This window comes from Bos indicus, chromosome 1 (assembly GCF_029378745.1).
Source record: "Bos indicus isolate NIAB-ARS_2022 breed Sahiwal x Tharparkar chromosome 1, NIAB-ARS_B.indTharparkar_mat_pri_1.0, whole genome shotgun sequence".
NCBI lineage: Eukaryota > Metazoa > Chordata > Mammalia > Artiodactyla > Bovidae > Bos > Bos indicus.
Genome location: NC_091760.1, coordinates 71,632,164 through 71,659,988, shown reverse-complemented (window position 1 = coordinate 71,659,988; position 27,825 = coordinate 71,632,164). Strand labels below are relative to the sequence as shown.

General features: G+C 39.9%; 1 protein-coding gene and 1 pseudogene across 2 annotated transcripts in view; one reads left to right on the top strand and one right to left on the bottom strand.

Moving 5' to 3' along the window:
• RNF168 (ring finger protein 168) overlaps positions 1-22,231 on the top strand; it is a 31,906-nt gene extending 9,675 nt beyond the window's left edge. For both annotated transcript variants that reach the window (XM_070789206.1, XM_070789200.1), the window contains exons 3-7: positions 776-856; positions 7,801-7,976; positions 10,506-10,627; positions 12,615-12,696; positions 15,937-22,231. In XM_070789206.1, coding sequence (XP_070645307.1) covers positions 776-856; positions 7,801-7,976; positions 10,506-10,627; positions 12,615-12,696; positions 15,937-16,896 — 1,421 coding nt within the window. In that variant the 3' untranslated portion in view covers positions 16,897-22,231. The remainder of the gene's footprint in view (positions 1-775; positions 857-7,800; positions 7,977-10,505; positions 10,628-12,614; positions 12,697-15,936) is intronic.
• Positions 22,232-24,756: 2,525 nt separating this feature from the next.
• LOC139183098 (small ribosomal subunit protein uS14-like) lies at positions 24,757-25,504 on the bottom strand (annotated as a pseudogene).
• Positions 25,505-27,825: the final 2,321 nt, after the last annotated feature.

Genomic DNA, 27,825 nt, shown 5'->3' with positions numbered 1-27,825 from the left:
CAGACTTTATGTTGTAGCATGTGAATGAATTCCATTTCTTTTTTTGGCTAATACGTGTTTACTGTGTTTGTTTATCCTTTCATCTGTCAGTGGGTCATTGGGTTACTTCCATCTTTGGCTTCCACCTTTTGGCTATTGTGAATTAACATTGGTGTACAAGTGTCTGTGTCCCTGCTTTCAACTCTTTTGAGTATGTACCCGAAAAGAAATTGCTGGATCATGTGGTAATTCTATGTTTTAATTTTTTGAGGAACTCCTATACTCTTCCATAACAGCTGTACAATCTTAAATACTCCCACCAGCAAGGGCAAGAGTTCCTTTTTGTATCTTTGTTAGCATTTGCTACTTTCTGGTTTTGTTTTCTTGGGTTTGATGGAGTAGGGGGGAGATGCTGTTTCATTGTGCTTTTGATTTATATTTCCCTAATGACTAGTGACGGTGAGCATCGTTTCATGTGCTTGCTGGCTATTTGTATATATCTTTTTTGGAGAACTATCTGTTTGCTGTTATTGTGGGATTGCTTTTTAAAAATTCCTTTACTGTTATTTTAATGGCTTCTAGAGAAAGAGCTAAGTATACATATTTGTGTGCCATTTTGAACCAGAAAACCTCTGGCCTTTTTAAAAATGGAATTCCATATTCCTGTAGCTGTTAATAATTGTACACTTATTTTAATTTTGCATTTTATATTAATATGGGTTTAATGTAAGCTCAAAGGTAGCTATAGAATTCTGTAATTGCCTATAATGTAATTTTCTCTCTTGATCTGAAACAGTTGATGACTATCAGCCAGTCCGCTTATTAAGTAAGCCTGGGGAATTAAGGAGAGAATATGAAGAGGAGATAAGCAAGGTAGGTTGTAAATGTTCTTTTTTGGAAAAATTTTCTGCTGTGTTTTTGCATACAGTTTTATGTGCCTATATAAATAAATAATATACTGAAATGTTAATGATTTTAATATAGCTTATAAAGGCTTCAGTTGTTTTTTATTTATTTATTTATTTTTTTTTTTTTTTCAAGCCCATTGAGTCGGTGTTGCCATCCAACCATCTCATGCTCTGTCAGCCCCTTCTCCTCCTGCTCTCAATCTTTCCCAGGATCAGGGTCTTTTCCAATGAGTTGGCTCTTCATATGAGGTGGCCAAAGTGTTGGAGCTTCAGCATCGGTCTTTCCAAAGAATATTCAGGGTCGACTTCCTCCAGGATTGACTGGCTTGATCTCCTTGAAGTCCAAGGGACTCTCAAGAGTCTTTTTTTTTTTTTTTTTTGTAATTTTAATTTTATTTTATTTTTAAACTTTACATAATTGTATTAGTTTTGCCAAGTATCAAAATCAGTTGTTTTTTAATGTGGACCATTACAGTATTGTTTCTGTTTTGTATTTTGCTTTTTGGCTGCAAGTCATGTGGGATCTTAGCTTCCTGACCAGGGGCTCAAACCCTCACCCTCTGCTTTGGAAGGCACAGTCTTAATCTCTGGATCTCTAGGGACATCCCAAAGCTCCAGTTTTTACATGTGTTCAAAATAATTAAAATTAGCTTTAGTTTATTTATACGTGTTTGGTGCTCTTCTTATGTGATAGTGATCTGTAAGCATTTAAGTATGAAGGAGATTTTTTAAATTTCCCTGAAGCTTTAAGCATAAAGGATAGGAAACGGTGGTATATGGTGTCTTAAGTCCATTCAGGCTCAAAACCACCATAGACTGGGTGAATGAAGCAACAAACATTGATTTCTCACAGTTCTGGATGTGGCGTTTGGCAAGGGTCTGTTTCCTGGCTTCTCAACAGCTGTCTTCTCACTGTGTTCTTACATGGCAAAGAGAGGGAGGGAGAGATGGATCACCTCTCTTGTATCTCTTCTTCTAAGGCTCAGTTCAGTTCAGTCGCTCAGTCATGTCTGACTCTTCGCAACCCCATGAATCGCAGCACGCCAGGCCTCCCTGTCCATCACCAACTCCCGGAATTCACTCAGACTCACATCCATCGAGTCAGTGATGCCATCCAGCCATCTCATCCTCTGTCGTCCCTTTCTCCTCCTGCCCCCAATCCCTCCCAGCATCAGTCTTTTCCAGTGAGTCAACTCTTTGCATGAGGTGGCCAAAGTACTGGAGTTTCAGCTTCAGCATCATTCCCTCCAAAGAAATCCCAGGGCTGATCTCCTTCAGAATGGACTGGTTGGATCTCCTTGCAGTCCAAGGGACTCTCAAGAGTCTTCTCCAACACCACAGTTCAAAAGCATCAATTCTTCGGTGCTAAGCCATCTTCACAGTCCAACTCTCACATCCATACATGACCACAGGAAAAACCATAGCCTTGACTAGACGAACCTTTGTTGACAAAGTAATGTCTCTGCTTTTGAATATGCTATCTAGGTTGGTCATAACTTTTCTTCCAAGGAGTAAGCGTCTTTTAATTTCATGGCTGCAGTCACCATCTGCAGTGATTTTGGAGCCCCCCCCAAAAAAGTCAGCCACTGTTTCCACTGTTTGCCCGTCTATTTCCCATGAAATGATGGGACCAGATGCCATGATCTTCGTTTTCTGAATGTTGAGCTTTAAGCCAACTTGTTCACTCTCCTCTTTCACCTTCATCAAGAGGCTCTGTAGTTCCTCTTCACTTTTTGCCATAAGGGTGGTGTCATCTGCATATCTGAGGTTATTGATATTTCTCCCGGCAATCTTGATTCCAGCTTGTGTTTCTTCCAGTCCAGCGTTTCTCATGATGTACTCTGCATATAAGTTAAATAAACAGGGTGACAATATACAGCCTTGATGTACTCCTTTTCCTATTTGGAACCAGTCTGTTGTTCCAGTTTTAACTTGAACATCTGTTGCTTCCTGACCTGCGTACAGATTTCTCAAGAGGCAGGTCAGGTGATCTGGTATTCCCATCTCTTTCAGAATTTTCCACAGTTTATTGTGATCCACACAGTCAAAGGCTTTGGCATAGTCAATAAAGCAGAAATAAATGTTTTTCTGGAACTCTCTTGCTTTTTCCATGATCCAGCGGATGTTGGCAACTTGATCTCTGGTTCCTCTGCCTTTTCTAAAACCAGATTGAACATCAGGAAGTTCATGGTTCACGTACTGCTGAAGCCTGGCTTGGAGAATTTTGAGCATTACTTTACTAGCATGTGAGATGAGTGCAATTGTGCGGTAGTTTGAGCATTCTTTGGCATTGCCTTTCTTTGGGATTGGAATGAAAACTGACCTTTTCCAGTCCTGTGGCCACTGCTGAGTTTTCCAAATTTGCTGGCATATTGAGTGCAGCACTTTCACAGCATCATCTTTCAGGATTTGAAAGAGCTCCACTGGAATTCCATCACCTCCACTAGCTTTGTTCGTAGTGATGCTTTCTAAGGCCCACTTGACTTCACATTCCAGGATGTCTGGCTGTAGGTCAGTGATCACACCATCGTGATTATCTGAGTCGTGAAGATCTTTTTTGTACAGTTCTTCTGTGTATTCTTGCCATCTCTTCTTAATATCTTCTGCTTCTGTTAGGTCCATACCATTTCTGTCCTTTATCGAGCCCATCTTTGCATGAAATGTCCCCTTGGTATCTCTAATTTTCTTGAAGAGACCTCTAGTCTTTTCCATTCTGTTGTTTTCCTCTATTTCTTTTCATTGATCGCTGAAGAAGGCTTTCTTATCTCTTCTTGCTATTCTTTGAAACTCTGCATTCAGATGTTTATATCTTTCCTTTTCTCCTTTGCTTTTCGCTTCTCTTCTTTCACAGCTATTTGTAAGGCATCCCCAGACAGCCATTTTGCTTTTTTTGCATTTCTTTTCCATGGGGATGGTCTTGATCCCTGTCTCCTGTACAGTGGCACGAACCTCATTCCATAGTTCATCAGGCACTCTATCTATCAGATCTAGGCCCTTAAATCTATTTCTCACTTCCACTGTCTAATCATAAGGGATTTGATTTAGGTCATACCTGAATGGTCTAGTGGTTTCCCCGACTTTCTTCAATTTAAGTCTGAATTTGGCAATAAGGAGTTCATGATCTGAGCCACAGTCAGCTCCTGGTCTTGTTTTTGCTGACTGTATAGAGCTTCTCCATCTTTGGCTGCAAAGAATATAATCAGTCTGATTTCGGTGTTGACCATCTGGTGATGTCCATATGTAGAGTCTTCTCTTGTGTTGTTGGAAGAGGGTGTTTGCTATGACCAGTGCATTTTCTTGGCAGAACTCTATTAGTCTTTGCCCTGCTTCATTCTGTATTCTAAGGCCAAATTTGCCTGTTACTCCAGGTGTTTCTTGACTTCCTACTTTTGCATTCCAGTCCCCTATAATGAAAAGGGCATCTTTTTTGGGTGTTAGTTCTAAAAGGTCTTGTAGGTCTTCATAGAACCGTTCAACTTCAGCTTCTTCAGCGTTACTGGTTGGGGCATAGACTTGGATTACTGTGATATTGAATGGTTTGCCTTGGAAACGAACAGAATTCATTCTGTCGTTTTGGGATTGCATCCAAGTACTGCATTACGGACTCTTCTGTTGACCATGATGGCTACTCCATTTCTTTTGAGGGATTCCTGCCCGCAGTAGTAGATATGATGGTCATCTGAGTTAAATTCACCCATTCCAGTCCATTTTAGTTTGCTGATTCCTAGAATGTCGACATTCATTCTTGCCATCTCTTGTTTGACCACTTCCAATTTGCCTAGATTCATGGACCTGACATTCCAGGTTCCTATGCAATATTGCTCTTTACAGCATCGGACCTTGCTTCTATCACCAGTCACATCCACAGCTGGCTATTGATTTTGCTTTGGCTCCATCCCTTCATTCTTTCTGGAGTTATTTCTCCACTGATCTCCAGTAGCATATTGGGCCCCTACTGACCTGCGGAGTTCCTCTTTCAGTATCCTATCATTTTGCCTTTTCATACTGTTCATGGGGTTCTCAAGGCAAGAATACTGAAGTGGTTTGCCATTTCCTTCTCCAGTGGACCACACATTCTGTCAGATCTCTCCACCATGACCCGCCTGTCTTGGGTTGCCCCACGGGCATGGCTTAGTTTCATTGAGTTAGACAAGGCTGTGGTCCTAGTGTGATTAGATTGACTAGTTTTCTGTGAGTATGGTTTCAGCATGTCTGCCCTCTGATGCCCTCTTGCAACACCTACCATCTTACTTGGGTTTCTCTTACCTTGGGCGTGGGGTGTCTCTTCACGGCTGCTCCAGCAAAGCGCAGCCGCTGCTCCTTACCTTGGATGAGGGGTATCTCCTCACCGCCGCCCTTCTTGACCTTCAACGTGGAATAGCTCCTCTAGGCCCTCCTGCGCCGGCGCATCCACCTCTCCTTGGACCTGGGGTTGATCCTCCTGGCCGCCACCCCTTGTCTCCGGAGTGGGGGCGTGGGGTAGCTCCTCCCGGCTGCTGCCCCTGACCTCGTTCGCAGGGTATCTCCTCTCAGCTGCCGCCCCTGACCTTAGACATGGGGTGGCTCCTCCTGGCCGCCGCCCCTGACCTCAGACTTGGGTAGCTCTTCTCAGCTGTTCCTGTGCCATTGCAGCCTGGCACTCTCTGTCGCTGCCCCTGACCTCGGACTTAGGGTAACTCCTCTTGGCCGCCGCCCTTCGGGCATGGGCTACTAGTCCCTTTCATGAGGAGTCCACCCTCATGATCCTATTACCTCCTGAAGGCCCCACCTGTAAATGTCACATTGAGGAGTTAGGGCTTCAGTATATGAATTTTAGAGGCAGAAACAGTGCCTTTAGATGAGGAAACCATAAAGGGCTAATTGTGAAGTTGTTTTTCAGTCTTTCAGTCATGTCCAACTCTGACATCATGTATTGCAGCACACCAGGCTTCCCTGTCCTTCACCAGCTTCTGGAGCTTGCTCAAACTCATGTCCATTGAGTCAGTGATGCCACCCAACCATCGTCCTCTGTCATCCCCTTCTCCAGCCTTCAATCTTTCACAGCAACAGGTCTTTTCCAGTGAGTCGGCTCTGTGCATCAGGTAGCCAAAATACTGGAGTTTCAGCTTCAGCATTACCCCTTCCAGTGAATATTCAGGGCTGATTTCCTTTAGGATCGACTGGTTTGATCTCCTTGTTGTCCAAGAGACTCTCAAGAGTCTCACCAGCACCACAGTTCAAAAGATCAGTTCTTTGGTGCTCAGTCTACTTTCTTTGTCAAGTACCTAATTAGGAAAAGCGGGGTCTTTGGATTTCACTAGTACTAGGAGAGCCTACGGAGAAGGCAGTGGCACCCCACTCCACTACTCTTGCCTGGAAAATCCCATGGACGGAGGAGACTGGTGGGCTGCAGTCCATGGGGTCTCTAAGAGTCGGACTTCACTTTCACTTTTCACTTTCCTGCATTGGAGAAGGAAATGGCAACCCGCTTCAGTGTTCTTGCCTGGAGAATCCCAGGGACGGGGGAGCCTGGTGGGCTGCCATCTGTGGGGTCGCACAGAGTCGGACATGACTGAAGTGACTTAGCAGTAGCAGCAGGAAAACCTTAGTACTCCTCCTACCCTGATTAGTCTAGAGCAATGTTGTCCAATGGGTTCATACACAGTTGAAAGTTTCCTATTAGCCACATTTTAATTTTTTAAAAAACATGAAATTTTTATATATATTGTATCTAAAATATTTTATTATGTAGTCAGTATAGAAAGTATTGATTATTCTTATTTAGTCTTCAACTGTGTATTTTGTACTTATACTACATCTCAATTTGGACTAGTCACATTTCAATAGCCACATGTAGCTAGTGGCTACTGTATTAGACCATGTGAGCTCTACAAGAGCTAATAAATAATCATAGTAGTTAATTGTCAGCATATTGTCTAAATAATGTCTTTAAGTAAGGGTTTAAGAAATAATTTAATGTTCACAACAATGTAGTGAGAACAGGTTTTATCAGGATGATTTTGGGTATAGGTGAAAAAAACTATAATTTATTGGAATTCCAGAGATTAGTAGGGACTTCTGGGTTGGTTTCATCCACAGCTCTGGTTCCATTTCTTTGCTGACTTCTGTCACCTGGCTTTATCCTCAGGTTAATAGCAAGACAGCTGCACATTTCTGAACCTCAGCTGCATATACAATGATATGCAGAGGAAGAAACAGCAGTCTCTTCCAGTGGCTTTCCTTTAAGAGCAAGAAAACTTAACAAATCTTTCCTCCTATTTCCTTCACTTGAATTGAATCAAGGACTTATTTTTGAGTCAGGTCCTTTGGATTTCTAAAGTAGTTCTTAACATTATTTCTTTCAGGAAGTATAGTTTAAATGCCCACAAGCATGGTCTTAGGTCCAGAAAGCTGAGTTTGAGCCTCTACTCTGCCATTTACTGAGCTAAGAAAGTTAGATCACTTGCTAATCTATTACAGTTTTTCTTTGTCTTTCCTCATAAAACTCATAAAAAACAGTTTAATTCAGTTTTTATCATTCCATTCCCTTGCTTGTGTTTGGTTCAGAAACCTAAGCCAAAGTTAGTCAGAACGTGACCTTCTATTACCTAAGGAAAAGTATCCCCTAGGAAGACTTCCAAAACTGTATTATAGTGTAATAGAAACTGTGATAAGGACTGAAACAAGGAGGGATGAGGCTTTGATCAAAGTTTCATTGGACCTACTGGGGAGGCTTCCTAAAGGAGACTTCCTGAACTACTTTACAGGAAATGGCCTCTCCAGATTTGACCTTCATTTGAGGGATTTTAATTCCCTCAAATCCTGCCAATTTGTTGTTGTTTCTTTTTTTTTTCACTACTCTTATTAAGAAATATTGCACGTGTACTCAAAAGTTCAGAGAAGGATTGTTCTTTATTAATCATCTTTAAGGTAGAGGCAGAGCGGCGAGCCTGTGAGGAAGAAGAAAACAAAGCCAGTGAAGAATACATTCAGAAATTACTGGCAGAGGAGGAAGAGGAGGAAAAGAGACAGGCAGAAAAAAGGCACAGAGAAATGGAAGAACAACTGAAAAGTGATGAAGAACTGGCAAGAAGACTGAGCCTTGATATTGTAAGTTTCAAGAAAGAACTTTGAAGTATTCCCATTACTATTGCTTTGTTTGATTTTGAACAGTCTAAAGAGGAAGCATTCACCATAACTGAAACTATTTCTGACATATTTGCTCTACCTAAAACAAAACTTTTTTGGCATGTTGTTATATATTTGCTCTAATCCAAGTATGTGGTTTTCTTGGTTTGTTTGGGGATTTTTTTGTTTGTTAAGAATTTTTTTTTTTAATGTAGATCATTTTTAAAGTCTATTGAATTTGTTACAATATTGCTTCTGTTATTTTCATGTTTTGTTTTTTAGCCATAAGGCATGTGGAATCTTAGCTCCCCGACCAGGAATCAAACCCATACCCCCTCATTGGAAAGCAAAGTCTTAACCACTGGACTGTTGGGGAAGTCCCCCAAGTATTCTATAAAAAATTTTTATTTTTCATAAGTAAATTCAGTTACGTAGGAAGCTGTTCAGTGGAAAATGAAAACTCCATTTCCCCCTCCCACTTTTCCACTCCTATTCTTATTCCATTACATCAGGCTCTTTCCCCAAAGGTTAGCACTATTAATGGTTTCTTACTTATAACTTTTTTTTTTCACCTAAAATGAATCACACTGGGTTGTTTTTTTTTTTCCTGACCTTTTTTTTTTCCTTTTGAATGTAGGTTTATTTAGTATTTTATGTTCACAAATTTCTTCTCCTTTATCATTTTACATGTAAATGGGAAATGGCATCAGTCAACATTGCAGAGGTAACAAATGATCCCCATATCTCAGGCTTTCAACCACCCACATTTATGACTTGTTCACGATTCATGTCAGCTGATTTGGTGGTGTTCCATGTGAAGAGGGAGTCCTCTTTAGGCCATGCCATTCTTATGGAAGAGGAAAGAGAATAAAAGCCAACCATGCAGTGGTTCCTAACGCTTCTGTTTAAGCATCATGACAGTTTACATGCCATTTAATAAAGCAAATCACTTGACTTGGTCCAACATCAAGGGTCAGGAAGAGATTTAGCTTCATAAACTGTTTCCTCACCTTTTTCACTTGATATTTCATAAGAGATTTTTCATATTGCTACATATAGTCTATAATTCTTTTGTAATAGTGGTAAAATATTCCACTGTATGGATGCCAATCACTTTTTGAAAGTGAAGCACATTAAATTCTTTTTTGTCCATGCTGCGCGGCTTGTAGAATCTTAGTCACCCAATCAGGCATTGAACCCCTGCCCCCTGCATGGAAGCACGAGTCTTAAACACTGGACCTCAAGGGAAGTCCCTAAATTCTTATATAACATATTAAACCTGGATTTTGTTATCTTGCCATGGTTAAAAATTACTGCCTAGGGGACAGTGAATTAAGGGAAGGATGATAGAACACATACTTTAAGACCAAAGGATACAGTGAGACCCAGTAATTTGAAAGGACCTGGCAGAATCACTTGAAGTTCTTTTAAAATACAAAATCTCTGGGGGTGGGATTTAGGGAATACCACTCCCCTTTGGGGACGTGTGTGTGCAGGTTTGAGAGCCTCTAAAAACAATTCTTCTGTTTTCAAACAACAGATATCTTAAAATATATTTACCAAAGTGAAGTATATCCAGAATTGATTTTTCCCTCCATTTTTTGAGAGACTTGCCATTCATAATATAACTGAGTTTTAGAATGTACACCCTTTTAAAAATTATATTTCCTTTTAAAATTTAAGTGGAATAGTTTCAGAACTTTACACAACTGAGAAATTAAGTAAAAGACATAGACTGTGGAACTTCCCTGGCAGTTCAGTGATTATAACTCAGCACTTTCACTGCCATAGCCCTGGATTCAGTCCTTGATGCGGGAACTAAGATCCTGCTAGCTGAGCAGCAAGGCCAAAAAAAGACCGATAGAATAACAAATGGGATAGGAAAGAAAATATATCAAAGAGGAAACCCTGGGGTCAACTTTGTCTTTCGAGAATTATTGTTCTAATTCTTGTTTTCACATGGGATTATAAGAGCAGATCTATTGATATTTTGGAATAAAAGTTTGGTGGTTCAAGGCCAAATGTCAACCACCACCAAGTATGTTAATTTTTCCAGTGACATAGTAGGAAACTTATGGGTCTGTCATGAGATAGGAAGTAAATATTCATGCTATTTATTGATATGCCCTTAAATTCCCCAATTAAATTATTTTACATAAAATAACTTTTATTCCAGGTATAGCCCCAGCTTTTTCAATTTTCCCCTATAGGTTAAAGTAGTTATAAATATATGAAATTATTCATTAGAAAAATTAAAAAATGATCAGTTAATGAGATTAGTATCATCATGCTGTTTGTGTTTATCTAAAGTAGGGTAATAATGCAATTTAGACCAACTTAGATAAACTTAATCTTGTTTATACTAATTTTTGCATGGTCAGTATTATTTCACAGGATATATAGAATTTAAGTATAATGAGCATAATACCTGAAAAATTCTATTGTGGATTCTGAGTTAATTAATAGCTTATTTTATTTTAAAATTGTTTTATGCTTTTTCTGTTGTCGAAGAACAATTTCTGTGAGGGAAGTGTTTTGGCTTCGCCTTTGAATTCCAGAAAATCTGATCCAGTCACAACCAAATCACAAAAGAAAAGTAAAAACAAACAAACAAACACTGGAGATATTCAGAAGTAAGTGAATATGAAATACTGCTGTATCAAAATTTGGCCCATCAACTCTGCATGAAACTCTCTAGATTGTCTGAGATTAATATAAAGTGAAAATAAGAGAGATGCTCACATAGCTTAGATTCCTGGCTAGCATGAAGAGATGTGAAGCCTTTTTTTATCTTGACTGCTCAGTATTTCCATGTTGGTACCATTTTCTCAAAATCAATCAGTTGGATTCCTTCTTCTCTTGGTTTGGATTCAAATGAAAAAAAAAAACTAGTCCAGTATAAGGCCATCCTCATTGAAAGAGTTTACAATTTGGCATCTAGATCTTACCCCACGCTGTTTTTCCCAGTTTATATATTACATTTCTTCCCTACTATACAAAAAACATGAGTCAGGTAGTCAACAGTGGAGTGAATTTAGTTGCCCCACTGTGCCCCTCTTAGCAGCAAGACGAGTTGATAAGGTTTCCCATAGTAATTCATAGTCGAAGAAGTTTATCAACTACAATCTAGACTTCAAAAACATGTAAGGGCTTTTGGTTCAACTAGATAAATATGTGCAGGTGATTTACCCCCTTCCAAAATTCATAGAAATTTAGGATTTGAGATGGTGGAAATTTGGGACAGGGAGATGAAGATTTATAGCGAGAGGGCAGTGTTAAAAGAGGTGGTTGCTATTAAGAGAAAAAGCAGACATGTAGCATCAATATTGTTAATGCTGATATTATGTAAAGTAGAAATCAAGAGAAAAGCAGGGATATTTCAAATCGATATAATATTATTCAGCATAAAGGATATAGGGGGCTTCCCAGGTGATGCTGTTGGTAAAAGAACCTGCCAGCCAATGCAGGAGACATAAAAAGGGACAGGCTTGATCCTTGGGTCAGGAAGATCCTCTGGAGAAAGAAACGGCAACCCACTCCAGTATTCTTGCCTGGAGAATCCTTTGGACACAGGAGCCTGACAGGCTATAGTCCATAGGGTCGCAAAGAGTTGGACATGAGTTTGAGAAGCAACTTAGCATACACACACATAAAGGATATAATTGTCATAAATCTTCTTGAATCTAAATATATACTTTGAAATATATAAACATAAAAATTTATCAGAAATACAAGAATAAACTGATGCTTAGATCGAGATGTGCTCTTATGCTGCTGCTGCTGCTAAGTCGCTTCAGTCATGTCCAACTCTGTGCGACCCCATAGATGGCAGCCCACCAGGCCCCACCGTCCCTGGGATTCTCCAGGCAAGAACACTGGAGTGGGTTGCCATTTCCTCCTCCAGTGCATGAAAGTGAAAGTGAAGTCGCTCAGTCGTGTCCGACTCTTAGCGACTCCATGGACTGCAGCCTACCAGGCTCCTCCGTCCATGGGATTTTCCAGGCAAGAGTACTGGAGTGGGTTGCCATTGCCTTTTCCAGCTCTTATGCTAACATATTGATAAATCTCATGTCTCTGAGCAGATAGTTGATATAAATTTGTATGTAATAAAATCTCTATACCAAAATGGTAAAGAATCTGATCATGGACCATTTTTCAGAGATAAAAAATGTAGAATTTCTGACATTAAAAATAAACTAACATATTCTTTCTCCTAATTTAAAATGTCATTTCCATTACTTTTGGAAAGACTATACAGTCTTAGGTTGTTTTGATGCCAAGACCTACCTATTGAGATTATTTTGAGAATTCAGGAATAATTTAGATTTGACTTTTGCTTCCTTTTCTCCTATTTTTCACTAAAATATCAATACTCGGACTTGTAAGTGTTGTTCCAGAGCTAGACCAAAATACCTGAGACAGGGAGATAAAATAACACTTTTTCTGATAAATCAGCCAAGTAGAAAGTGAGACAACTTTGAGCATAAATAGCTAATCTGGCTTTATTTCATTGGATACATGCCACTTGTGTTTCAAAGCATTCAAATTTTGGCAAACTTTTTTTTTTAATATATATATTTTATTAAAGTGTAATTAACTTCAAACTCTTTTTTTCTAAAGGTATTTGTCACCTAAATCTCAACTTGGGTCAGCATCACAGTCTGAAGTTGTACAGGAAGACAGAAAAAGCTCCATGTCTAAGGTTTGTGGATGCTAAAGATATTCTTGACTTGGCAAGTTTATTAATACTATAGATCGTTAATACTTGTAGTTTCCTAACTTTTTAAAAAAAAAAGTCACTGTAGTAAATGGAATACACCTTCTTAATCATCTTAGTCTCACCTAAGCTAGGAGTCAGCAGATTTTTTTCTCTAAAAAGCCAGATAGTAAATATTTTAGGCTTTGTGGCCCAGGTGGTCTCAGTCACAACTATTTAATGATTTGTTTTCACGTGGAAACATCCAGAATAAAATGTAAACGAATGAGCTTGTTTTTGTTCCAGTAAAACTGTTTATAAGAGCAAACACCAGGTTGAATTTTGTCCATGGGCAAAATTTGTATATCCCTGACCTAGGTGACTATAGCCATGAAATTAAAAGACACTTACTCCTTGGAAGGAAAGTTATGACCAACCTAGATAGCATATTCAAAAGCAGAGACATTACTTTGCCAGCAAAGGTTCGTCTAGTTAAGGGTATCGTTTTTCCTGTGGTCACGTATGGATGTGAGAGTTGGACTGTGAAGAAGGCTGAGTGCCGAAGAATTGATGCTTTTGAACTGTGGTGTTGGAGAAGACTCTTGAGAGTCCCTTGGACTGCAAGGAGATCCAACCAGTCCATTCTGAAGGAGATCAGCCCTGGGATTTCTTTGGAAGGACTGATGCTAAAGCTGAAACTCCAGTACTTTGGCCACCTCATGCGAAGAGTTGACTCATGCTGGGAGGGATTGGGGGCAGGAGGAAAAGGGGACGACAGAGGATGAGATGGCTGGATGGCATCACTGACTCGATGGATGTGAGTCTGAGTGAACTCTGGGAGTTGGTGATGGACAGGGAGGCCTGGCGTGCTGCGATTCATGGGGTTTCGAAGAGTCGGACACGACTGAGTGACTGAACTGAACTGAACTGACCTAGATCATCAGACTCACAAAACTAAATAGGCTACCCCTGGTACCAGCTTCACTTAAAAGATAACAGAATGGGAAATAAAGCGTGCTAGTAGGGCAGCATCAGGCATATCTGTTCAGCAAGAATCCTCACTGCAGAGCTCCTAAGTGATGGCCTGGAAGTGAGACCATGCAGAGGAGTGTAGTCACCATGAAGATTTAGAAGTCCCATGCCCCATAAGAGTCAATTATTTACTGTAACGACTCATGGGTGTAGCTTCCAGAGGTCCAGGTAAGGAACAGAGCCAGTCAAAGAGTTGTAAGTCGTTTACCAAAGCCCTGAACTTTGGCTTCCTGTAGGGGATTAAAGATCCCTCCTAGGTCTCCTAGTACAGATGCAGTTCAACAATAAGGGTCATTTTTATCATAAGCTATGAGGCCTAGTAACACAAGTGACATTCCACCTCTATCATATTTCCGGGAAAATAGCACTAGAAAAAATGAGCTGACACCAAGATCAACATCCTATATAGAAGTTTTGTTAACCAAAGTTTTGTAAATAGGTTCATAAATTTTTTTCAATTCAGGTAGGTGGTTTTATAGTACCTAACACTTAATGGATATTTATGTGCCCCAAAATGTATGTATTTTGTTTAATCTTCATCACAACCACCAATTCTGTAAGGTATCCTTGTGTCCAATTATAGTTGAGAAAACCGAGGCATGCAGAGGCAAGAGAATTGCTCACAGTCCTGTGAAAGTGAGTCACTCAGCCATGTCCAGCTCTTTGTGACCCCATACACTGTACAAATCCATGGAATTCTCCAAGCCAGAATACTAGAGTGGGTAGCCATTCCCTTCTCCAGAGGATCTTCCCAACCCAGGGATCTAACCCAGGCCTCCCACATTTCAGGCAGATTCTTTACCAGCTTAGCCACAAAGAGTCTCTTAAGTAGAGATAATAGAGGGAAATTCAAGTCCAGATAGTCTGGCTTACGCTGGGACTAATGATTGATGGAAGGAGGCATTGAAGGCTGGTATTTTTTTTCCCCCTATCTTGATATTAATACTCGCAGCAAAACGTGGTAGGCAGCTTAGAATTTGTCCAACCCAGACTACATTGGTTCACAAGAAATGTTATGAGGAACAATAAATGCAAAGCAAAGTAGGTAAAAGAACAGTTACGATCTTGAACAAGAAATAATTTTTGTCTTGAAGCAAATTCTCATTGAAGCCTTTCTTAAGGCTTTCCCATGGTCAAAACTAATCCTACATCTTAATTTACCCAAGACCTGTAAGTGAGAAGAATTATACTGGCTAAAGCAAGGGTTCTTAACCTAAGGTCTGTGGATAGAATCCATAGAGTAAATATGAACCTGGATAGAAGAAAAGGTTTATCTTCCGCCTGACCTCTCATTTTAGTGTTTCCTATAGTCATGAATTGGAAAAGGCAATGGCAACCAGCTCCAGTACTTTTGCCTGGAAGATCCCATGGAGGGAGGAGCCTGGTAGGCTGTGGTCCATGGGATTGCTGAGTCGGACACGACTGAGTGACTTCACTTTCACTTTCATTCATTGGAGAAGGAAAGGGCAACCCACTCCAGTATTCTTGCCTGGAGAATCCCAGGGACAGGGGAGCCTGGTGGGCTGCTGTCTGTGGGGTCACACAGAGTCGGACATGACTGAAGTGACTTAGCAGCAAAGTCATGAATATAAGCAGCAAACCATAATACTGTCAACAGTACCTGTGTCTTTGTTACCAGTAACATATTACATTTGTTGTAGATCTCTTGAAACATTTATACTCATCCCTCCTTCAGTGTTACAAATTATTAGACTTGTCACTAGATCTTATTATTTAATGTATTCATGATATGCATTATTATATCATAAGATTTTAATAATTATGTTGCAATATAAATTGATCCCTATGTATTTACTTTTATGTTTTAAAATATTATTCTCAGAAGAGGCCTGTCAGCTTCACAAAAATGCCAAAAGGAGGAGGGTTTGTGACACAAAAAGGGATTAAAAGTCCCTGGTTTGGAGGAAGTTTAAAAGATGAGAGGTCAAGTCATGGTGCCAGCTCCTGGCCATATACAAAACTGACTTGTGGGTTTTGAGCTGCAGGTTTTCATGGGAGTGAAAATGAAGAAATACCTTAAGTTGGCACACAGAATAAAAATACTATTAAGAACTAATATATCTTAGTAGTAGTAATAATCAGGTAATTATAGTATATACTGACAACTCAGTTTTGGTGTTAGTGTAATAAGACTTATATGTTATGACTTGATGGTTTCCCTTGGTTCATTCAATCTTTTTCTGTTTTCTACAGAAAATTGATGACAACAGTGATGTGAAGAGCCCTACATGGCAAGACACAGAGGTTGAAGAAGATATGCCAACGCTTTCTCCTCAAATATATCTTGAAGTTCAGGAACAAGGTGCAAAGTCTTCAGTGGAGTCACCTATGCCTCAGTTATATACCAGTGATGGAGAATGGTACCTTGAAGGAAAAGTTGAAACAGGACCAAGCAATCATGAAAAAGGGTTATGTGTCATCAATCTTGAGGAACCTAAAGCCAGAGTTCCCTACTCTGGAGATGCTGCCACTGAGCCTTGTGGTGAAACAGAGAGTGAATGTACTGTATCAGATATGACACAGTTCCTTAGAAACAACACGGTTGGAACAGAAAATGAAGAGTCTCACCTACAAATCAGTAAAGGTACCTCCAAAAGAAGAAACCTAGAACCTTTGTCTGAAGCAATCAGAGAGCCATGCTTTTCTGCAAAAAGAAGGAAAATGTTCCCCAAAGCCTCCTCAGACCAAGAGGAAACAGAAATCAGCTTGACCCAAAAACTGATAGATTTGGAACATCTACTTTTTGAGAGACATAAGCAAGAAAAGCAGGACAGGTTATTAGCATTACAACTTCAGGAAGAGGTGGATCAAGAGCAAATGAGGCCAGACCGGCAAAAAGGATCCCCAGATGGATATCAGTTACGGACTGTGTCCTCACCTCCAGACAAAGTACTAAATGGACAGAGAAAGAATTCCAGAGACAGAAATTCCAAAAGACAAACTGAGCTAGAGCAGCCAAAACCTCGGACAGACTCAAAAAATGAAAACCATCAGCAACCTTCTTTTAAGATCCAGTTGAAATGTTCGGTTAATAGAAGAAAGATAGCAAATTCTACTAATGATAATTGTAATGTATCTAAAACTGCTCATTCCCTACAGCCTAGTAAGTCACAGAAAAGTATTTTTCAGATGTTTCAGAGAGTCACAAAGTAATGCTTGAGTAAGAAGAGTATTTTATAATCCAGTAAGACTGGGTTGTGAAGCTTTCCATCATAGGTTCTTTATAAATTTTTCATTAGCTCTGCTCTGTAGACACACTCATTATCTCTAAAGGACCATGTGATTACAAAGGAGAAATATATGAATGTGTTTCTGCCGGACTCAGTTGTAAGCAAGAGTCCCACTCCTTTCCTTTTTCAATAACTGTGATGTACTAAGTATAGGTTGACAGCCTTTACAGATGTAAAATTGCATTTGCCAACTCCCAGGAAATATTCAGTTCCGTGCATTTCCCCCAAAATGCATATTTTATGGCCTTTGAGCCCCTTTTTGTCCTGACTAGTAATCAAAGCAACATTAGTATCAAGTAGCTAAGGTATCCAGGCAGGGTTTAAAAGCTGTTTTCTTGCAGCTTTCCCATATTTGCAGAGCACTTGACATACATCTTTCATAACACTAATTTCCATCTCTGCTTTAATTAAGTATTAACAATATTTTCTTTGACTTAAGATGGGTTGGGGTCAGTGTGAAATCAGAAAAATCAGGGTTTTCTGGAAAATTAGGACTTAGTTGACAAAACTAGACTGTTGATGCAAAGGAGCTTGTCTTGGGATGAGGCTAGGTGGGTAGATGAACAGTGTGGGATGATCAGACGGCTGGCTCTAGAATGGAGTAGCGGGTGTAGTCTGGCAGAGTGTTCTTCCTCGTCATTTCTTTGCTGAATGACAAACATTTAGATTTTATAGTTTTACACACCTTACTATCGAATCTACTATTCCAGAGGAAAAAATGGAAAGTTATGTCACAGTATCCTGTATTGTAGAACCTGACTAACCATGTGTTTATTTCCTTATGTTATTGTACTGACTTATTTGTGTTTATGGACAAAAATAGAAAGTATGATACTTGGGTTTTGCCCTATCTTACCCCCAAAAGTTAAATAGGAAGGCAGCAATTTCATTTTATGAAATTTAACTTAGAGATCTTTTGTCTCAGTAGTATGAACAACTTTGAGCAAATAATAGGTTTAACAGCATTTCTGATGGATGTCTAGTTAACCATGCTATTAAGGTAATAACATAATAAAATGTCCTAGAGTTAATAATTGTAGCTTAAATTTATCAGTGCTTTTGGACATTGATTTTTTTTTTCTCCAAATTTTGTAACCAAAATTCTGTAATCTGCATACTGATGGCATATCCTTCAATATTGATTAATTATGGGTAGAATCCTGATGCTAACTTAAAATTTAGTTTGCCCTTTCTCAAAAATGATTGTCTCCTGAGTAATGATTGTGCTGAAATGAAGTGTACTTAGAAACTAACCAAATTTGTCTAAAGTAGACTAACATCTTTTCATCAAACCAATATTTTTTTAAGACCAATTTTGCTTTACATTTTAGGGATTTCTCAAATAAAATTATGCAGTTAAATCTTCCTGGAATAGTCCATGACCAAAAAGGGAGAAAAATAGTATAATGTATTTAGGATTTACATATATAACCACCTATTTGTCTGTGAAAAGTCTTGCTGACTAAAATTGGTTTTAACACAAATTTTAACTTCTTAGTCTTTCTGATAATCCTACCATGTATGCATCTTTGTAAAAAACTAGTAAATATTTTGTGTCATTATAATGTATTGATACTTTTCCTTCCATTTTTATGGAACGGATATGAGTGTTTAATATCTCAAGGAGTGCTAGAACTGTGCAGAGGCTGAAAATCTGAAAATTAAAATAATTATTAAAAATTAAAATGGACTATATGTTTTATCACAGTTAAAAATTAAAACATGAAAATAAGTTCTGTGTAAAAACTACCATAAAGGAAAACTGGAAGACATGGAAGACTAGGGAAAAAGTAGATACAGTTCACCACAAAAAACTAATTTCTTTTTATAAAGTGTCTGCTAGTACATTAAGAAAAAGACTAACAACTCAAAAGAAAAATTAGAAAAGTTTATGTTCCCAAGAAACAGTTCTCAGGAAAGGAAATACAAATGGCTCTTGAATGTGTGAAAAGATGCATAATATCACTTATACCAATGCTCATATGTTTTTCCATCCTTCATTAGTAAAGATAAAGGTGCTTTTTTGGTTTTGTTTTTATCTGTGTATGGGTTTTGGTTTTGTTTTTGTTTTTTTTCCAGTCTTGGCAAAACTGTAGGGAAATAGGCACTCTTATGTGTTGCTTGATATGAATAGAAAACTTTGAAGCCCTGAAGAGGTAACCTTGGCAATTTACCTCTAGTAATTTCTTACTATTTCACACATATGTAGAATGGCATGCACAAAAGATTTTTGTATGGCATTGTTTGTAATAACAAGTTAGAAACAACCATAAGCGTATCAAGAGACAATAAATGATGGTAAAATGGAATACTATACAGCAGTTAAACAAAAAACCCCACTTTACTGATATGAAAAGCACTATAAGATATAGAGTAAACAAAAAATACAAGTGTAGAATAGTGTGCAACTATTTATCCAAAGAAGAGAATTGAGAAACCTGTATGCAGGTCAGGAAGCAACAGTTAGAACTGGACATGGAACAACAGATTGGTTCCAAATAGGAAAAGGAGTATGTCAAGGCTGTATATTATCACCCTGCTTATTTAACTTCTATACAGAGTACATCATGAGAAATGCTGGCTGGAGGAAGCACAAGCTGGCAATCAAGATTGCCAGGAGAAATATCAATAACCTCAGATACGCAGATGACACCACCCTTATGGCAGAAAGTGAAGAGAAACTAAAGATCCTCTTGATGAAAGTGAAAGAGGAGAGTGAACAAGTTGGCTTAAAGCTCAACATTCAGAAAACGAAGATCATGGCATCCGGTCCCATCACTTCATGGCAGATAGATGGGGAAACAGTGGCTGACTTTTTTTGGGGGGACTCCCAAATCACTGCAGATGGTGACTGCAGCCATGAAATTAAAAGACGCTTACTCCTTAGAAGGAAAGTCATGACAGCAAAAAAGCAGAGACATTACTTTGCCAACAAAGGTTCCATCTAGTCAAGGTTATGGTTTTTCCAGTGGTCATGTACGGATGTGAGAGTTGGACTGAAGAAAGCTGAGCGCCGAAGAATTGATGCTTTTGAACTGTGGTGTTGGAGAAGACTCTTGAGAGTCCCTTGTACTACAAGGAGATCCAACCAGTCTATCCTAAAGGAGATCAGTCCTGGGTGTTCATTGAAAGGACTGATGTTGAAGCTGAAATTCCAATACTTTGGCTACCTCATGTGAAGAGCTGACTCATTGGAAAAGACCCTGATGCTGGGAAAGATTGAGGGCAGAAGGAAAAGGGGACGACAGGATGAGATGGTTGGATGGCATCATCTACTTGATGGACATGGGTTTGGGTGGACTCCGGGAGTTGGTGATGGACAGGGAGGCCTAGAGTGCTGTGGTTCATGGGGTCGCAAAGAGTCAGACACGACTGAGGGATTGAACTGACTGAAGAGAGAGAAAAACAGTATTGCCAGCAGGGAAAGAAACTGGGTGGCTGGGAGACAGAAGTGGAAGAATGAGTTTAGATGTTTTTCTACTTTTTGAATTTTCAATCATGTTGAATGTATCATCTACTCAAAACTTAAATATAAGATTAAGGCTATTTATGCATCTAAGCCTATACCACTCTAAGCAGTTCTTTTTTTCCTTTAAATTCTAAGAATCATAATTTAGGAAGATTTTTCAATGTGAAAAAAAAGTAACAGTTTTTGCAAATACCATTGTGAATGAATATATTTAGCTTTAATGTACTATTTTTAAATTATCTGAGAAGCAAAGCTTATGCTTTTCAGGTAGCAGTGCTGTAGACCTGCAGTCCTGCTGAATACAATGAGAAGAGCCAGATAAAAGTGTAAAATTTTCTACTTAAAAACATCAGAAAGCTACTGAAACAATGAGGACTAAGTTAGGGGCTAAGATTCTAGAGAGGGGAGACCTGAGAGGTGAACTGATGTTTGCAACCCCTCTTCCACTTGTAGCGTGTGCCTATTCTGAATGCAGAATGGGAATGAGGACTTCCGCTGGTGAACAGGTCTGCTCTCTGGCAGAACTCTTGGCCAGCTCATGAAGCTGGAGTTTTTAGAGACTTGAAGGTGATCAAACACAAGTTCCACTTTCTCATCAAGATAACTACAGTTTTGAAACTGTTAAGAGCAGAGGCTAAAAGGCTGAAAACCTTTGAAAAGCAGAGAGGAGTTGTCATCAGGCTCACACTGCAGATGAGACAAGAACAGAATTCAGGACCTACCAGGGGAAGGAAGCTTGTTGAACACACCAGAAGCCTCAACTGAAAGCCCCCCAGCACAGAAGTCTGCAAACTAAATCCCAGGAGCCAAATCTGCACTCTGCGATACTTGTAGGACCTGTGAATGGCTTTAAACAGACTCCTAGAGGGACTTATCTGGTGGTCCAGAGGCTAAGACTCCGTGTTCCCAATGCAGGGCGCCTGGGTTCGATCCCTGGTCAGGGGACTAGATCCTGCATGCTGCAACTAAGAGTTCACATACCACAACTGAAAGATATCACATGCTGAAACAAAGTTCCAAGAGCCTGTGTGCTACAACCAAGACCTGGCGTAGCCAAATAAAGAAAAATAAATACTTAAACTAAATAGCTCTTAGATTCCTTAGTTCACATATAAGGAACTGAACTGTGGGAGTAGTAATTTGTGCATGAATTTTGGACCACCAAAAGAAGGGGCGTGTGGTGCAGGAGGGAAGAAAATAATGTCCTTCTTAACTTGATCTCTACCTGTATGACCTTAAGCAAGCTACTTAATCTCTCTTAATTTGTAAACAGGAATCAATGTAACCAAGAGTTGCAATGGAGAATTAAGGGAAGTAATAGAGCAACTGGCACAGGCCCTGACTCAACGAAGAACCTTAAATTGATAGTGTCTCTCCTGGCTCTCCTCCAGTCACTACTCCATCTGACCCCACTTTGGGGAGAGTCACTTATCCAGTGACTCCGTGTACTGTAAGTGCCCATGTATAGCATCCAGTAAAGTGCAGTTGCCTTCTGTCTACTCACGAACACTACTCACCTCTCCCCTACCGGATGTATTTTTAGCTCTGTGTCACAAGAGACCCCGACCATGAGTTTCCCTGTGTTACAGCTCCCAGATCACAAGTGACTTTAGCCTCAGAGGAAACCATTCCTCAAATATCTTGTGGCTTCTTCAAATTCCTATACAAGTTCTATACATTTGGTATGCATAAAGGTGTGTAAAACTGCAATGGGGAGGTGAGCCTCTACTGTGTTTACCCATAACTTGATTCCTGTGTAAAGATCTTAATAAATAATCATTACTTAAAATTTTGTCTTTTTTTTTTTTTTTTAACCCTTCAATGTAAGTTGCCTTGTGGCAGGACTGGGAGCAACATGGACCCTGAATTCAACTGAGAGGACCCTTCCTTCTCTTACTTTACATTTCACTTTACATTTCTCTTCAACTTGGCTTTTGTGGTCCCAGGCTGCTGCACCTAGGCTCTGTCTGTGAAACTAGTTCAATCCAGGTTTTCACTCAGTTGGGGATCATAAATTGAGTTTATCCATCGTTTGTGTCATTCCTCTTCATCTCTTAAAACCCATAAAAGGTTTAGGTGTCTGTTTTTTACTGCAGGATTAGAATCCCACTCTGGTCAGTTTATACTAGACAGATGTAGGTTATACTGGGTTTATTGATCACAGTTCACTGAAAAAGAAAACTGTAATAGGTATTTGAACAGAGTATGCAGTATAGAAAAATGGTTAGACAGGTGTTGGAACAAAAGGGAACACAGATAACCCAAAAATGATCACTGTGAGAAGTGGCTACCACCCTCAAAGCTGGGAAACACATGGGAAGGATTCTGGTTACTAGAATGTAGGTGCTCAGGATGTGTGGGAGAGTGGATCCTGCAGACTTGGTGTTCAGATTTTTGAGACATACCTCCCAGCTACTGCTGGGGCTCTGAAAGGGTTCTAGAGGAGTTGAAGGCATTTGGAAGCTTGGGATCAACTGCCAACACTGAGAGGAACAGCAAAGAAATGTCCCCTTTTCCCTTTCCTCCTAGTACCTCTTTATAGAACTTAATAGGAAGCTTGCTGGTGAACGAGTCTGGAAAAGGGGTTGGGGTTTTTTTGTTTCTTCAGCCTGGCAGCATGTGGGATCACTTGGAACCTCACCCACTGGACTGCCAGGGAAGTCCCTGGAAATGGTGTTTTTTTATATCCCAGGAGAGTTTGGAATGACAGGCTTGAGAAAACAGGCAGGAGATAAGCAGTAAGAGGAGGGAAAACAAGCACAACAGAGTTTTCCCTTAATGGGTTCTGGGACAAAAATGTCTTGAAACCTCTAAAGCAAGAAACTGGAAAGCTATCCTGACAAGATGGAGTAATATGTATGGGAAATGATGCTTAAACACAAACGCCCAGGAGAGGTAAAACCTCATTAAGAATGTATGGAAGTAAACTGGAGAACCTCCCCAAGCACCTGTAGAAAGCCCTGCCAGTTGTTTAGTACCTATTGCTCTGATTATACTTGAGTGTCCCCATCTCAACCAGAACTGATGATGAGAGAGTGAGGTTTCTCTGTGCCACCTGTTATACACAGACTAACAGTCACCTGAAGCCACCACTGTCCTGAGTCCCTAAAAGCTTTCTAATTCTCACCCACAGGAATACCAAGAACCCCTCTCTGAAATTTCCTCTACAGAAAATTAAGGCCATCAGACATCATCACTAAATTTCTATAGCTCTTAGGAGGATATCCTAGAAATAATAGAACACCAGGATAAGATTTAAAGGAGGGCATTTTAGCAATGGAAATAGATCATAATGAAGTAACTCTCCAGAGTAATTCTAGACCGCAAAAAAAAAAAAAAAAAAAAATTAGATGACAAGAATTATGTAATAATCTTAGCAAGAGGCACTGAAATAATACTAAATCAATTTGCTTTCAATGTGAGAATCTACTTCCAAAGAGCTTGAAGTGCTATAGTTTATGCAACTGCATTCCAAGTTCACTGACTTGAAAACAGTGTTTAAAAATCTCAAGATCTCAAAAACGATTCTGTTTGGAAAAGCACATTGTAAACAAAAAATGTACTTGATTCTATTGGAAAATGCTTAGAAAACTTATATTTAAAGCTTTTACTTGTATAAAGCTAAAAATTATACGAATTTAGTTTATTTTTAGAAGTTTTTTTTTTTTTTTTTGGTGCTGATAAGTAGGTCACACACCAAAAAGTAGAGAAGAGGTCTAATTACCTAAGACTCAGGTCTCTGGTTGGGAAGAAGTGGTCATTTTAATTTTGAATAATAACAAAAGCTACCATGGGAGCTGAAACACAATCATGCCTCTTTTGGCTTAAAAAAATAATTCATGCATTACGTATTTTATACTGAAACACTTATTCCAAATTTAGTGGCTTCTTGGGCAGAAGGATAAATTAGAGGCTGGGGTTAACACACACACACACACTACTATATATAAAATAGACAAGCAACAAGGACGTACTGTATAGCACAGGGAACTCTACTCAATATTTTATAATAAACTATATGGGAAAAGAACTTGAAAAAGAGTATATATATAATACATATATTAAAAATATATATATTGCTGTTCTGTACATCCGAATCTAACACATTATAAATCAGCTATACTTAATAAAATTTTTAAAAATAAATTTTAAAAAATTAAACAAATTTAGTGGCTTCTGCATTAAATTGTCTCTAAATGTCAAAAGTTATTTTGACAGTTTAATTTTACAGAAGGTGGTTTGTGTATTTCTCCAGAGTCTTGACAGCAGTTACTACAGGAAACATGTATTTTAAGTGAGATTGAGGGTTTTTTTTTTTTTTTAAGTTTTTAAAACTTGTATTTTATATACAAAGAGCTAGTATTGTTAAGGCAGATGTGCTGGATGATCCATTTAAGGAAGTCAGTTAGTCCAACTTAATGAAGCCGATGTCCTTCACATACTGGCGGAAACACTGGCGGCACTATGGAGGCCGTATTTCCGGTTCAGACAGTGCTGGTTTGAGCAGATCCGGCAAGAGCGAGAACCCTGGCCGAATTTTCTCAGATGGCTCCAGTGGAGCTGCTGGTGACCCATGTTGCTTTCTCGGCTGCAAGGAGGCAAAAGGGAGGGTTTTTTTTCCTCAATGTTCCAAGACCATTTGTATTTATTTTCTGTTTGCATTTTTTGCTTATTTTTTTATTGGTTTGTTAGACTTTCTTCTCAATTCCTATGGGCTCTTAATGTAATTAGGAAGATTGACGTTTTCTTAGTAATTAGTTACAAAAAATTTCCCTATAGAAATAAGTCCCCCCACACAGGTAGGAAAAGATTGATTGTTTGATAGTCATGGTAATAAGTAACCACCAGAACCGGTTATAAACCTGTCTAATCAATCAATGACAGTTTGGTTCATTGAATACATATCTGAAAACCAACCAATCAGTAACAGCCTCATGCTTCGAAAGTCAGCTTTAATCATCAATCATCAGTGGTCTCAGGCCAGTAAACACTTCCTGTACAGACATCATCACACTTCCCTATTTGCTTCGAGCAATGCTGATCACTTGACCACCGAGGCACAGGTATGTACTAACCACCGGACTGCCAGAGAATTCCCAGGTCTTGTATTTTGACACCAGTTTTCCATTTATCATTTGACTTTAATTATAAGGCTTTTTTTTTTTTTGCCATGCTAAAGTTTTTGACTTTCAGATAGTTTTATTTTTCAGACATTTGAAAAAGTGGATTGATTTTTTTGTTGTTGAAAGAATTTTCTTCACGCTATAAAAGTTACCTTTTCCCCTCAATACATGTATATTTTATATGGTTTCATTTTTTTACATTTCAATATTTGACTCATTTGATGTTTAACCTGGTGTAGGGAGTAAGTATTGTCCAACTTTATTATTTTTTTTCACTCTCTATTCAACTTCCCCAACACCATATTTTAAAAACCCATTACTGTCACTAATCTGAGAACCTACTTATAAGCTAAGTTTCCACACACATTAGAGTCTATATCCGGATTTCCTGTTTTGTTCCACAGGCATGCTATCCACTCATGCCTTGATAGCACATTATTTTAGTCACTGAAGTTTTATGATAGAGTAAGGTACCTCCCAGTGGCACCCCACTCCAGTACTCTTGCCTAGAAAATCCCATGGACAGAGGAGCCTGGAAGGCTGCAGTCCATGGGGTCGCTAAGGGTCGGACCTGACTGAGCGACTTCACTTTCACTTTTCACTTTCATGCATTGGAGAAGGAAATGGCAACCCACTCCAGTGTTCTTGCTTGGAGAATCCCAGGGACGGGGGACCTGGTGGGCTGCCGTCTATGGGGTCACACAGAGTCGGACACAACTGAAGCGACATAGCAGCAGCAGCAAGGTACCTCCCATGGCTCTTTTTTTCTCTCACAATATTCCAGCTACTCTTATTTTTCCATATCAATTCGAGAATCTCATTGTTTCTGGCAGTCTCTTACTCCTTTCACTTCCTTCCTTTCCTGCCTCACCAGCAGCTGCTACCAAGAAATACCGCCTCTGCTTTCTAAAGGGATTCCCTCTCTTAAGTCTGCCACCACTGAGCCTGTGTAATTTTGTGACCTTTCCTCTCCACTTCCCTCTGCCACCCCCTCCAACCCTCTTGCCTTTGCCCTTCTTTATTTGTCCTGGGATCCACTCACAGGGCTTCCAACTCAGAATGGGCCCTCACCTTCTACAAATGAACACTTGCTGATGTTTTTCTGGGATCGGCTACTTCTGGGACCCCTTGGTACTTCTCATTCTTCCCCTTTGCACCTTCTTTACTTCCCAGGTTGATTATTCTGGTAAAAAAAAAAAAAGTGTTTGAGGCCATGCCTCACGTGGCAGGGGACTGTGAATGGGCTCCCTCCCTCCAAAACCAGGAGCTGAGGGCACCCTCCCTCCAAAAACCAGCAAAAATTCTCAAGTTCTCTGTACCATAGCTGCAAGGAACTGAAAGCTGCCAACAACCACGCAAGCAGGGGAGTGGATCCTTCCCCCAGTGGAGCCTCCAAATGAGAATTAACCCTGGCCAACATATTGACTGCAGCCTGGTGAGACCCTAGCAGAAAACACAGCCATGCCCAAGCTCCTGGCTGAGATAATATAGATGTGTCATATCAAGACAACACTAGGGTTATGTTATTACGCATCAGATTAATTAATATGGGTCCTATGGCATGGGCTGTGGAGAAGGCAATGGCACCCCACTCCAGTACTCTTGCCTGGAGAATCCCATGGATGGAGGAGCTTGGTGGGCTGCAGTCCATGGCGTCCCTAAGAGTTGGACACAACTGAGCGACTTCACTTTCACTTTTTCACTTTCATGCATTGGAGAAGGCAATGGCAACCTACTCCAGTAGTCTTGCCTGGAGAATCCCAGGGACGGGGGAGCCTGGTGGGCTGCCGTCTCTGGGGTCGCACAGAGTCGGACATGACTGAAGCGACTTAGCAGCAGCAGCATGGCATGGGCTGAGGAACTGCTGAGCTTGAAATGATCCTTCCTCTACATTCACCACCCTCAAAACAAGAAGTCTTGCTACTTTAGACTCACTAAGCAGTATAACATGTATCTTTTGATGATCCTTTTTTCACCCTTGTCCTGGGAATGCCCCAGGAGGACTGTAAGTTGTAAGGACTAAACTCGGGGGCTCCCTGGCCCTCTGATGCCTAGTTGAATCATGCCAAGGGGAGCCCTGGCAAGAAATCAGAGAAGGGAGAGTATGACTGAACCATACATCTCCTTGACTGCTCTGCAGGATCGCCACAGTTTGGCGGGCTATGCCTCTGTGAGGGCACACCCTCCACACCGTCTCCCTTGCACCAGAGCCTCTCCTCCTGGGCTCTGGTGGCTGCTTCCTCCTTTCTACCCCGAGAAT